This window comes from Schistocerca piceifrons, chromosome 3, assembly GCF_021461385.2.
Source record: "Schistocerca piceifrons isolate TAMUIC-IGC-003096 chromosome 3, iqSchPice1.1, whole genome shotgun sequence".
Lineage (NCBI taxonomy): Eukaryota > Metazoa > Arthropoda > Insecta > Orthoptera > Acrididae > Schistocerca > Schistocerca piceifrons.
In genome coordinates, this window is record NC_060140.1 from 407044059 (window position 1) to 407058656 (window position 14598).

General features: G+C 45.1%; 1 protein-coding gene across 1 annotated transcript in view; it reads left to right on the top strand.

Annotated features, from left to right (window-relative positions):
* LOC124789384 (metabotropic glutamate receptor 4-like) overlaps nucleotides 1-14598 on the top strand; it is an 876620-nt gene that overhangs the window by 566855 nt on the left and 295167 nt on the right. The window contains exon 4 of the mRNA XM_047256716.1: nucleotides 8877-9128. Coding sequence (XP_047112672.1) covers nucleotides 8877-9128 — 252 coding nt within the window. The remainder of the gene's footprint in view (nucleotides 1-8876; nucleotides 9129-14598) is intronic.

The window sequence follows — 14598 nt, forward strand, 5'->3', positions numbered from 1 at the left end:
GTAGTATAAGCCAAAAAAATATGAAAAATCGATTTCGTACGCCTTGCAGACACGAAGAGTCGCTATAAAGAGTCACTATAATACGCGAAGCACAAGACTTTGTATGACTACACTCCATATAAACGCCAAAAAAATGCCAAAACACATATTAAAGTGATGCTATTCACTATAACCTATAGATGTAGACGTGGAATTTATCGTCTTAAAAAAAAAAAATAGATGAACCACAACCGGAAATGACGTTAGAAATTCTACCAGGCAATGATGATACCTCCAGCTGAAATATACGCTTAATATCAAGCCCTCAACCACATATTTCATGCCCGTTCCTCTAATAAGTAAAGCTTAAAGAAAATTCCTCTAAATATTACGAGGTGTGGTATCTCAACATTGCAGTTTAACAGCATGACAATGCCTGTCAGCAGAGACGAAGATATCGACGTCGTAATAAATGGAAAATAGAGACGAAATATTATGATTACAGCACCAATAGCGGTGAGGTATTATCAATTTTTGCAAAGTGACGTAATTATATTCTGTTATAGAGTAGTTATAAAGAGGTCATCAAGTACATATCTAAATAGCCTTGCACAAGAGACAACCACACGATCATTCTGTAGTGGGCTCCATCAGAGTAACGTCATGTTCAATAAGATGTCTGGTCACTTTAATAAAGCGGTTATCAAAAACATTGCCCACTCCTGGGCTCGTGATTTGACATACATAATGTATAATATAAATCTTCCTCTACAGTTGTAGGCCACACACGTTAAACAATCAACCCTAACTGTCTTATCGTATAGTATAACCTTACTGTTGCTCTATATGCGAGATGTCACGCTGTACTTAGGAAAAACTTTATAGAGCTATCAAAGCCGGTTGGTCACACTAATGTAGATCAATAGCGCAGAGTGTGAGGTAGAATAGGTACGCTGTGCATAAATTAAATGCGGTCGTAGCATATTTCTTTGAAAAAAAGGGTGCACATTTAAACGTAAGGGTATGTAAAACATTCTCGGTTTTCTTGCCGCATCAATTCGGGATAAAATCTCGAGCTTTCGAAGATAACCATCATCGTCATCGTCAGGAGCAACTGACGGTCTTCACAACTGATTCGGTGGCTTGAACAGGATGATTGAAACTCTGTGCATTAAGATATCAATCGGGATGCATCGGCTTGCGGTACACGGAGTGGCCGAGACGCCCGTCCGCCTGTCGTACTAAAACGTCTAAGAATGGCAACGTTCCTTCCTTCTCCACCGCGACAGTGAACCGGATGTTGCGATGTATGCTGTACGTGTGTTCCAAGAACTGTTCGAGAGCTTCTGCGCTGCGTGGCCAGACCATAAATGTATTGTCAACATAACGATAAAATAAGGATGAACGGAGGGGAGCGGAATTTGATGCGGGTGCCTCAAAATTCTCCATAAAAATGTTTGCCAATGATGGAGACAACGGAGACCCATAGCCATACCGTCCGTCGTTTCATAAAATTTACTACCATACGAGAAGTAGGTGGTCGTTATCACATGGCGGAACAACTTTATAGTTTCAGGAGGAAAAAGATCCGCCAGCATTTTCAAAGTGTCCTCCACAGGAACTTTTTGTGAATAGCGATACCACATCCAGGCTGACTAAAACGTCATTTGGACCAAGTCTAATCTGTTTGATTTTCTCTATGAACATCTGGGAGTTTTTGATGTGATGTTTACCACGGCCTGCGGCGCGGGATTAGCCTAGCGGTGCCGGCACGGTAAGTCAGCGTGTTTGGTCAGAGGGCTAGCTGCCCTCTCTAATAAAAAAAAAACTGAATTAATGGATCAACAACGAACTGAAATGGGTGTCTTTAGACGTCCGCCCCGAGCAGATACAACGAACGAAAACGAACAAAATGAGATAAAAAAAAAGCAGTCTAATGCGCTGCAGTCATGGACTGTGCGGCTGGTCCCGGCGGAGGATCGAGTCCTCCCTCGGGCATGGGTGTGTGTGTTTGTCCTTAAAATAATTTAGGATAGGTAGTGTGTAAGCTTAGGGACTGATGACCTTAGCAGTTAAGTCCTATAAGATTTCACACACACTTGAATATTTTTTTTATTTTTATTTTTATCTTTATTTTATTTTATTATTATTTTTTTTTTTTTTTTACATCGGCCGACTATAAGAGTCATCAACTTTGTTAAGTATTCGGCCAGCGTGTAGGTAGGAGAACCAATTGCACTGACAATAAGTCTCAAAGGAACAATATCCTTGTGGACTACCGACGCACGGATTGGCGTCGCGGCCACTCTGTTTACCGCAAGCCGACGCATACCGATTTATATCTTAATGCGCATAGTTTCCATCAGCCTGTTCAGGAGAAAGCCGTTTCTAACACGTTGGTGTATGGAGGAAAAATTGTTTCTGACGAGGACCACGTGAAGTCCGAAATTAACAATCTGCAGTTTGTTTTCCGAAAGAATGGCTATGGTGCACGCGCGTAAAGGCAGGGTTTTCCAACAAAAGGAAACGCGAAAATGCCGCATATTCACAGGATGAACCACCGATTTCGGTTCTTCCTTTTTTGTGGTGCTTTATCCATTAAAATAGGAAGAATCCTGGGCAGACGGGGTGTAAGACCGATTTTTCATCCTCCTAAGAAAATTTAGGAGATGATGCGCCATTTTAAGGACATCCTCGGCCTCAGGTCCCTGGAATTTACAATATCCCCTGTCAGAATTGAAACAGTTATAGTGGTCAGACCATTCGTGCAGTTTCCGACCGCTGTGCAGAACACCAACGGCATATTAAAAATAGAGAACTAGAGAAATCCGCAATTGCGGAGTACAGCCTCACTAACAAACATAAAATATTGTTTGATGACACAAAAATTTTGTCCTATGCCTCTACATACAGGGATTATGTTATTAAGGAGGCTGTTGAAATAAGAGTATGCGAAGAGAACTTTATTATCTGAGTAGTGCATGGAGACCAGTGCTCGTTGCAGAGAAGCAGCAGAGACATTCCTTGCAGTGTTTACGTTCTCACGCAAGCGGTGGCTCCACCAACTCAGACACTGACACCGTCTGCGGCAGCAGTACGTAATCGCCGACCATTCGGAAGCCGACCAAGCAGAAGCGGTCCACGGGCTATATAAGGCCACCAAAGCAGCAGTGAAGATACAGCCACGACTACCGCCGCGCCGACTGGGATGCCTACTGGGAATCCATGCCTCACGGGTCGAAAGCCACCCCTTTACCTTTCACAATCCTGCAGACGTCAGCTATGCCTCTTCCTTCCACCAGAAGACCATCACTGACGCTGTGGAGACCCACATTCCTACCAAACTCATCTACCCTCATTGACCTACACTTCCTCCACAGGCTGTCCTTCTTCTCCGTGAATCCTGCAGGCTCTTCTGCTTCTTCCCCACCACCCTTGAGCAGGATACACTCCTCTGCCGAAGCCTACTCACAGAAAATAACGTCGGTACTGGTGCCAGACATGTACACGCCTCAACTCCACCCTTCCTGTCAACTCCTCCAAGTACTGGTGTGTTTTCCACCGCTACACATTACCCCCTTCTCCACGACGACTGCCCCTTCCCTGACAACCTTAGTAAGGCTAACCACTTTGCTTCCCATTGCTCCGAGGTCTTCTACATTCCTTACGATCCCCATTTTGATTGGTCCCTCTTCCCCACTGTCCTTGAACGCACTGATACCTCTGTCCTTCCACTCGCCCCCAGTTTCCAGTACTACGATCAGTAACCCCCTTCAGACATAAACACTCCCATTACCGCACATGACATGAAACTTGTCGTCCGGTCCAAATGCAACACCACCCCTGGTCACGACAGTGTCACATACCTTTACCTCAAGGAATTACCCCCCCCCCTCCCCGTCCTTCCTGGCTGCCCTGGCTACCCTGTGCAACATCCTACTCTCCTCCGGCTTTTACCCTAATCTGTGGAACACTTCCTGTGTCCTGTTGTTCCCTAAACCCAACAAATCCCTCTCTGACACCTCTTCCTATCATCCCATCTGCCTAACCTCCGTATTCAGTAAGATCTTCGAGTCCATCCTCTTACCCCGTATTCACCACCACCTTAACCAGCACCACCTCCATCCCCTTACCTAGCGTGGCTTCCGGCCCTCCTTATCAACCGACAACCAGCCCCTTAACCTTACCAACATTCTTTCCCTCCAACGTAACTCCCATCACTCTGCTATCTTTGTTTCCCTCAACCTCCAGAATACTTATGACCGTATCTGGCATCACCGCAGCACAGGTTAAGTTGTTATACCTGTTAGCACCTTAACAGGCGTCACGTTTCAAGTTGTGAACAGTATGTGTCCTTGCATTGGTACTGTGATGTGTACTACTATTACTAGTTCACAGTACCAATAACCCTGGACAAGGAGAGAGGTGGAACCCATGTGGTGATCACCTGAGAAGCGGACATTGGATCCATTCTACTAACTTGTAGGGGGTAGACGGGTGGATGCCCTCGCCTTGCTTGAGAATGGACACATTGCGAAGATAGTGATGATTGGTTTGTGGGGAGCTCAACTGCGTGGTTATCAGCGCCCGTACAAATTCCCAACCTTTGCGGAGTCCAATCTCGCCACTTTCATAAATGATGATCAAATGATGAGGAAAACACAAATACCCAGTCATCTCGAGGCAGGTGAAAATTCCTGACCCCGCCGGGAATCGAACCTGGGACCCCGTGCTCGGGAAGCGAAAAAGGACACCGCGAGACGACGAGCTGCGGACCATTGCGAAGGGCCTGGCGGGCAAAAATAAGTGTATCAAAACTGATGGGCCCTGCTGTCATTAGAATGGAGTGTCAAGAAAGCGCATGTGAAGGCTTGTGCATTCTTCTGACTCGCATGCAAGAATGTGTTAACAATACCCACACTCCATAGGCACTGAGAAAGAGCATACACAAAGCGCCAAGAAATCGCACAGGTAGGCGTGTTAAACTAGAGAACTGCAAAAGAAGTCAGAAAAAAGTGTTTTCTGGACAGTAAGGATTTCCTTACAAATGACGAACGCCAGCAGATTCTGAGATGAAGCACAAACATGAGACTGACCAGAATCACTTCTGTTTTACTCGATGACTTTCCGTCAATTACTACAAACTGTGACCTCTCTGACAGGAAATCACAAATCCAGTCACATAACTGAGAGGATATTCTATAAGCACGCAATTTCACTAGGAGCCGCTTGTGTGGTACAGTGTCAAAAGCCTTCCGGTTCAAATGGGTTCAAATAGTTCTGAGCACTATCGGACTTAACATCTGAGGTCATCAGTTCCCTAGAACTTAGAACTACCTAAACCTAACTAACCTAAGGACATCAAACACATCCATGCCCGAAGCAGGATTCGAAAAAAGCCTTCCGGGAATCCAGAAATACGGAATCGATCTGAAATCCCTTGTCAATAGCACCCAACACTTTATGTGAATAAAGAGCTAGTTGTGTTTCACAGGAACGATGTCTTCTAAACCCATGTAGACTGTGTGTCAATAGACCGTTTTCTTAGAGGTAATTCATAATGTTCGAACACAATATATGTTCTAAAAGCCTGCTACATATCGACGTTAACGATATGGGCCTGTAATTTAGTGGATTACTCCTACTATATTTCTTGAATATTGGTGTGACCTGTGGAACTTTCCAGTCTTTGGGTACGGATCTTTCGTCGAGCGATCGGTTGTATATGATTGGTAAGTATGGAGGTAATGCATCAGCATACTCCGAACTGAACCTAATAGTATGGTTCAAATAGTATGGTTTCGATAGTATGGTTCAAATGGCTCTGAGCACTATGGGACTTAACATCAGAGGTCATCAGTCCTCTAGAACTTAGAACTACTTAAACCTAACTAAACTTAGGACATCATACACATTCATGCCCGAGGCAGGATTCGAACCTGCGACCGTAGCGGTCCCGCGGTTCCAAACTGAAGAGCCTAGAACCGCTCGGCCACGACGGCCGTCTTAGATAGTATCTCCATTGATATCGCGCAGGGAAGGCATTGATTGTTTCGTGACGCTAACATACTTCACATACGACGAGAATCTCTTGGAATTTTCTGCCAAGTTAAGAGACAAAATTTCGTTATGGAATCTGTTATAAGCATCTCGCATTGAAGTCCGCTCTAAATTTCGAGCTTCTGTAAAAGATCGTCAATCTTGGGGATTTTGCGTCTGTTTAAATTTGGCTTGTTTGTTTCGTTGTTTCTACAACAGTGTTCTAACCCGTTTTGTGTACCAAGGAGGATCAGCTCCGTCATTTATTAATTTATTTGGTATAAATCTCTCAATTGCTGCCGATGCTATTTCTTTGAATTCACGCCACATCTGGTCTACACTTGTTTTATTAATTTGGAATGAGTGGAGATTGTCTCTCAGGAAGGCGTCCAGTGAATTTTTGGAGGATTTGGGGATTGCAATATTCAATCGTTGAAATAAATGTAATTAAAAATCAATTTTTATCTATGTACGGTGTAATACGTGTGTTATTATTTTATGGCAGACTGAGGAATGTACAACTTGTATTTCGTCATATCGCAATTTACTACTGTGTGAAAAGTCTTGTAAATTTAACTTTTGTTATCATTTTGTTTATTTTGGTATGGTGAACCAAGAACAAACTCACGCTACCGACAATTATGACTGTTGTTATCTGGCTTCATAATATTAATGTTTACGCGCAACGGAATTTATCTGTCTGTACCAGTTGTCCGGCTGCCTTTATTTACTGAATCTGGCTTCAAGGAAAGTTACCGAAGGCTTTTGAGACACGAAACCCACTGACATTCCTGAGTCATCTTCTTCGTCTGAAGAAGAGTTCTGTCCGTTGGATTGCAGCGTTCCTTCCTTGAAATAATTTCGTTTGACAACGATGCTATGAAATGAGAGAAATCTGCACTCTTTGGTTTTGTATTATTAATTATTATTTTCGCTGTTGTGCTGCCGGCCGGTGTAGCCTAGCGGTTCTAGGCGCTTCAGTCTAGAACCGCGCGACTGCTACGATCGCAGGTTCGAACCCTGCCTCGGGCATGGATGTGTGTGATGTCCTTAGGTTAGTTAGGTTCAAGTAGTTCTAAGTTCTGCGGGACTGATGACCTCAGATGTTAAGTCCCATAGTGCTCAGAGCCATTTGAACCATTGAGCTGTTATGTTAAGACATCAATTGTCATCTTAGCAGTTATTACTTACTGGACACCCTATGCTCAACATGTTGCACTCTGTCATAATGGAACTTGAGGGTGAATTGTTATATTCAATATTCCAAACTTTCTTCCACACTTCGTATTATGAACACAATTATCCCACTATTTCTTCACGTAATTAGATATCATTGTTCCCATTCTTGTCTCTGTTGCCGTCTACCCTCAGTGCCCTTGCTTGGAATCACCTCCAGGGGCGTATCCTTTCGGCTGACGCCCTACTGTAGCGTATCTACGTCATTTGCGACGATTGCCACGTACTGCATCGTATGTCCTCACGTGATTTAACTATGAGAGCAATACCCTTTTAACAGTTTCGTTTTCTGTGCGGTGCTTGCTTCAAACTGCTACATGTCCTGAGTTTTAAGTTTTAAGTTACTTTACCTGTACAGCTCAGTCAAATCAAACCGAGAAAGATGGAGAAAAGTAAGTAAACTGTTTACTAATTCAGAAGTACCCGCCATAACTGTTAATACGTTTTTCTCACAGTGGAACAAGATAGTCATTGCCTTCATGAGAAAGTGTCTGAGGTTTCTTATGGATAGATGGTTGCAAGAGGTGTGGACTTCTTCTTACGAAGAAAATCGAGGCACAGAATGTCCAGCAGAATGTCTTCCTTCACTACTCCCGAGGTATGAAAATTGCATGCGGGGGGGGGGGGGGGGGGGGGAGGTCGAACGGTATGGAAGATGTGTTACGGCTTCCCATCGAAACTCCTGCAGCGTACTCGAAACAGTCTTGGTACATGTGGGTCCCTGTCATTCGCTGGGAAACCCTTACACCCTTAGGAGACGGTGGCCACCCCTTCTGAATAGCACGTTGCAAAACATCCCAGATACGCTCAATAATGTTTTGTCTGGGGAGTTTGATGGCCATCGGAAATCCGTTCCTGGAGAGACTCTGCAGCAGTTCTGGAGGTGTGGGTTGTCGCATTGTCCTGCTGGAATTGCCCTAGTCCGTCGGAATGCACAATGGACATGAATTGGATGCAGTTGATCAGACGGGATGCTTACGTACGTGTCACGTATCATAGTCGTATCTAGACGTATCAGGTGTCCCATATCACGACAACTGCACACGCTCCACACCATTACAGTCCCCTGCTGACATGCCTTCGGCTTCGAAAGCCCATATCGATGGTGTTCCGTTGAATGGTTCGCACGCTGACACTTGTTGATAGCGCGGCACTGAAATCTGCAGCAGTTTCCGGAATAATTGCACTTCTGTCACGTTGAATGAGTCTCTTCAGTAGTCGTTGGTCCTGTTCTTGCTGGATTTTCTTTCGACCGCAGCGATGTCGGAGATCCGATGTTTTCCGGATTCCTGATATTCACAGTACACTCGTGAAATAGTCGCACGGGAAAATTCCCACTTCATCGCTTCCTCGGACATGCTGTGTCCCAGCGCTCGTGCGCCGTCTGTAACACCATGTTCAAACTCACTTAATTCTTGATGACCTGCAGTTATGGCAGCAGTAACCGATGTAACAACTGCGCCAGACACTTGTTGTCTTATAGAGGTGTTGTCGACCACAGCGCCGTATTCTGCCTGTTTACATATCACTGTATTTGAAGACGCATACCTATACGAGTCTCTTTGGCGCTTCAGTGTGTTTGGGAGCCCCTGGTGACGCCAGCCGCGCCCTCTGTGCCGCAGGTGCCATCATCTTCGGCTCGGACCAGGAAGTGGCGGGTGTGATGCGAGCGGTGCGGCGCTGCAACGCGACCGGTTCCTTCTCGTGGATCGGCTCGGATGGCTGGAGCGCTCGCTCGCTCGTATCGGACGGCAACGAGCTGGAGGTGGAAGGCACGCTGTCCGTGCAACCGCAGGCCAATCCCGTGCAGGGCTTCCACGACTACTTCCTGTCGCTCACCGTCGAGAACAACCGCCGCAACCCCTGGTTTGTCGGTAAGTAGCCGCCGCTCTCCGAGCGCTGCGCAGCTGTTTAGCATGATACGTCGATGAGCCAAAAGGTCAAGACAACAGTTATAAAACTCTATTAAAAATAGCTCTGTGTAAAGGATATTGCAAGGTTTGATATTAACAATAAAAACATTTTATCCTTGTTATATCAATAAGGAAACAATTCAAAAAAATAAAATACTTTAAGTAGCTAGCTTGTACTAAGCAAAAATAGTTGTCTCTCGCCAGTTACATAACTTATATTTGTTACAAAGATAAATGTGAATAAGCCAGCACACAAACTTTCACATTAAAGGCAGTTCCCAAAAAAAAATTTTCCATACCTCGGTGAGGGAGTGACACGTGTAAAGGGGCCCAAATCACAATAGGTGCAATAGTTACTGGTGGTCTACAGGGCCATAGCAAATCAGCCCCAAAACTTCCATTACAAGCCGCCACCTTCCCGAGTTACCCAAAACCACAATATGTAGCTAGGTTGGTGCCTGCAGAGACCCGCGACACCGACCCTAAATCACCCAATCGAGGTGTGAATGAAAACGGCGCGACCAATAAGCAATTACCAGATTCCCGCGGACAGGCAAACGAAAACTGTGGTAGGACGACCGGAACAAAACCACTGGTGAAGAAACTCATACACTTCACTAGAACTTAAAAACCTTCTCTGTTACATAAAAACAGTACTCAACTTCTCACACTCTACCCCAGCGCCGGGAACACGTCGCACTTCCAAATGCTCGTAAGAGCCAACCGCTTCCAGTGGTTTAAACGGCCGATAAGAGAACATACGGTCCCACGCATTGATCTCCTGCACCACGGCTTCTAAGCTTCATAAGCCAAGTACATGCGGGTAAGGCAGACTTAGCCCCTGACAGCCAAGAGGTCGGCCAAAGCACTTGGCGAGCAGTTGACGACCCCCAACAGCAGGGCCCCGCTCGCGCCACCACCTCTCTCGTTCACCGCCCAGTACGTACTCCTAGATCGTCACGCGACCGTACACTTGCTCCACCTCCCGCCAGAGGGCGCTAGCGATCCAAACAACGCGCCAAACCGAAAGCGCCACCGCAAACACTAGACGCGAAGCGAAAGCACTCTGCCTGGCGTGCTTTTCTAAGAGCCGCACACAACTACGACTCATAAAGGGTGTTAAAAATGCCAGATAGTTTGGGAAATAGTAGTAAACATTCGAACAAGGAAAAAATTCCAATAAACATGGGTTCGGAAAAGCATACTTTCTGTAAACTTGTTCATAATGGCTGAAAACGGTTGGTTGTGGATATACCGTCTTCGTGGCAGGTAGTATAACCGTAATAGGTGACAGTTATTGAACTATGTTAAAAAAACCTAAATTAGTTACAAACTGCGGCGTGCACACACGTTATTCAACATGTAAACATCACTACAGATACTCGGATTTAGGTTATGTCATATTCGATATGCCTGCCATCATTGACGATGATGTCGTGCAGGCGAATAGCGAAATTTTGAGTGACCCGCTGAAATGTCGAAATATCGGTACTGTCGACGACGTGCTGAATGCCTGTTTTCAGCTCAGCAATGGTTTCAGGGTTATTGCTGATCACCTTGTCTTTAATGTAGCCCCACAAAAAGGAGTCGCATGTGAAATCTGGCTTCGCAAGATAGAGCGGATCAGGTTATGGTTGTGGAGATGGCTGTAATCAGTTACTGTTAGTTGCACAAAACACACAAACTTTATTTTCCTAAGAACCTCTTAATTACACATTGCCCTAAAAGGATCAAATTAAAACAATACGGCTGAAGGTCTAGATAAGAAAACTTACAATATCTCCTGGGCTGAAGGCCCGAAACCACACCAAAAACAAGAACAGCTAAAGGCATGAACACAAGTTATAAAAATTACTTTAAAGAATACACGGGACTGAAGGCCTTACATAAGAAAAAAAAAAGATTTCACGTAAATACTCGGCTGTAGAGCACACACAAGACATTGAACAACTCAGGGCATAGGGCCTGGATAACAAGAATTTCAGATAGAGCAATTTTTTAAAAAGGTTAGTTTTAAGCAAATCAATTTTCAAAAGTTTAATTTAAGACGACTGAAGGCCTTATCTTAAAAATATTTCACGTAAAAGCTCGGTTGAAAACCACACACTGGACATTGAACAACTCAGGGTTTAAGGCCTGGATAACAGGGACTTCAGATAGAACAAACCTTCAAAATTTAGTTTTTAAACAAATCAATCTGTAATTTTAATTTAAGTCGGCTGAAGGCCTTATTTTAAAACTAAAACAAACTAAATTAATAGACGGCTGTAGGCCTCAGACAGTACATCAGACCAAAATGAAAATCACAGTCTAAAACCAACAGGACAGTGGTGTTCAGAAGTGTTCCAAGGGTCGGCCTGAGGAGGTAGCTCTAACGTAAGGTGAGGTGAGACAGTCAGCCAAGAGTAATGTTAAATAATCGGATGGCGACCCGACCCAGGGACGGCTGAAGGACCGACCAACAACCTAATCAACTCCCTTCTGCCCGACCAACGGTACGACAACGGAAAATATCAGCCGAGGACGAAGATACCAGGCACATTGTCTTCAAAATTGGCATTTAAAAACAGCCAAGGCACAATAACGACTCTTAAGAAAAAAAATGTGAACAAACAACTAAAAGGCTGTCGAACTACACACCATGCCAGACAACATCAACACAGCGAGGAAAACACACTGCCAGAAAACTACAGTAACGACCAGGGCAGGCAACTGGGGCGTTAACGGCCACAAGGCAGAAAATACTGCTGATGCACTTCACTAATAAGTGACAACCAGTTTAATAGTTGAAGACCATGCAGGAAGACGGCTACAAAATTGCGCCGACTCCAACACACGGTGCTGCTAGCCGGAACAGCCAGGAAGCAACAACCGGCAATGAACGAAGAGATGTCACAGCAGTTGAGGTTTCGTAAAAGGTTAACTGATCACTCCATGTCCAGGTTCGGTGGGCAACGAACTTTGTGGCTCGTGCAGCTAGCGCCTCACAAACTGACCATGTGTGCACGCCGCCAGCGGTCCCGGACTGACCTCTCACCACGGAGACTTCCTCGCTGCTCTGTCCCAACGGGTCAACTACCACACACACCACCACATGGAAATAAAGCAGTCACACCAAAGATTGTACAGCAGTACTAGTCTCGATATGCGCTGCTGCTGCCACTGATGGACGCAAGTCAGCAACTCGTTATGGTAGTAACTCAGGGAGGAATAAGATGCTACTCAATTGCGACAAACTGCCAAAGAACAAACGGCTTCAACGCGAGCCAGCCACGGCCCAGCATGTGTTCAGATCGGGAGAATATGATGGTTCAAATGGCTCTGAGCACTATGAGACTTAACTTCTAAGGTCATCAGTCCCCTAGAACTTAGAACTACTTAAACCTAACTAACCTAAGGACATCACACACATCCATGCCCGAGGCAGGATTCGAACCTGCGATGTAGCGATCGCGCGGTTCCAGACTGTACCGCCTAGAACCGCTCGGCCACCCTGGCCGGCAGAATATGATGCCCAATCGAGAGCCATGCCATTGGCCTCTGGGTACCCCAGAGTCACTTTGCAGATCCCTAGCTGCTCCTCCAAGACATCAAACACTCTCCTGCTTCGCCGGCCGAAGTGGCCGTGCGGTTAAAGGCGCTGCAGTCTGGAACCGCAAGACCGCTACGGTCGCAGGTTCGAATCCTGCCTCGGGCATGGATGTGTGTGATGTCCTTAGGTTAGTTAGGTTTAAGTAATTCTAAGTTCTAGGGGACTGATGACCTCAGCAGTTGAGTCCCATAGTGCTCAGAGCCATTTGAACCATTTTGAACTCTCCTGCTTCGATGGGGTCGAGCTCCATCTTGCATGTACTACACCTTGTTGAAACCAGGGTCACTTTGGATAATGGGGAAACTTTCACGTGCCGTTCGGTAATGACCATGCCATCGAGGAATAGCGCACCGATTATTCCGTGACTGGACATTGCACACCACACAGTCACCGGTTGAGGGTGAGGAGACATCTCGATCACGAAATGCGGGTTCTCTATCCCCCAAGTGTGCCAGTTTTGCTTATTGACGAACCATCCAGATGAAAGTGGGCTTCGTTGCCAAACCAAACCATATTTACATGTTAATTCCCGTCATCATGCCCCACAGCCAACCATGCAGTTTGAACGTCCTAACGCAAACCGTTCAGAAGTTCCGGCGATTTTATTTCATGTAGTTCAATAATTGTCACCCTGTAGGTGAAAGAAATATGTTGTCCTGTGGTGATTCGTCAACTGGGTTTACTACTGTACATGTCTCACTGCTGCCATGAGCAACAGAGCGGCTCACTGCGAGTAATGGAAGGAGAAGGGGGAGTGGAGAGGAGGGGAGAAGGAATCGGATTGGTTGGTTAAGTTTTTGGTGGGGAGGGAGGGCGAGAGGAACCAAATAGCGAGGTCGTCAGTCCCATCTGATTAGGTAAGGATGGGGAAGAAAGTGGGGCATGCTCTTTCAAAGGAACCCTCCCAGTGTTTGCCTGATGTGATTTAGTGATATCACGGAAAAATTAAATCAGAATGGCCAGACGCGGGTTTGAACCGTCCTTCTCCAGAATGCGAGTCCAGTGCTAACCAGTGCCCCACCTCGCTCGGTGAGGAATCTGAACAAGGCAGTTCGGCTCGATTAACTATTGTCACCGTGTCTGTTCTGCTGCCGCAGAAAAGTGATACAGAGATGTACCGCTTTACGGCGGCTAATTAATGCCTCTCGTAGTAAATCTATTACCGAAAACTTTTGCTCTGATGAGAAATTACTATGAAATGAAACATAACATTTCTTTTACTTGTTGAGGCAAAGAACATGAGGCATCGATGTACGAAACAAGATGTTTGTTGTTTGAGCTTTATGATGAATGTCGTTTTCACACAAATTTAAATTTCCATCAAAATGTGTTTTGTGACTATTTTATTCACTCGTTAAACATGTCAATAAATAATAATTATTTTGCTTTTCACTAAAGCATCAATGTCAGGTGTCACTTTCTGAGCACTGCTAATTCTAAGGCGATCTTTTAAACTGAAGTCTTCAGTGAGCTTCTTTATGTCGATATCGTTCTCTTCAATGTGGAAAAAAAAGTTGCTCGCACAGATATGAAGGTCGAGAAATCGACATAATCTTACCTGAATAATTGTATTGAAAAAAGTTTTTATACGATTACAAGACTTATTTCACTATGAGACCGATCAATTAACTGCTCTTTAAGTTCTAACTATAGTTAAACAACCTGGACTGAAGTGTTGTAAATTGATTCTGGAGTGTACGACCTACGCTTTGATGTATCTAACCCGGTCATAATCCTGCTTTTCACCGATTTTGAAAGAGGTATTCTCCACTTTAAGCACTCTCCCATCAAGTACATAAGACTGCGTTTGAAACAACAACTAGCTTCGCACACTGTTAT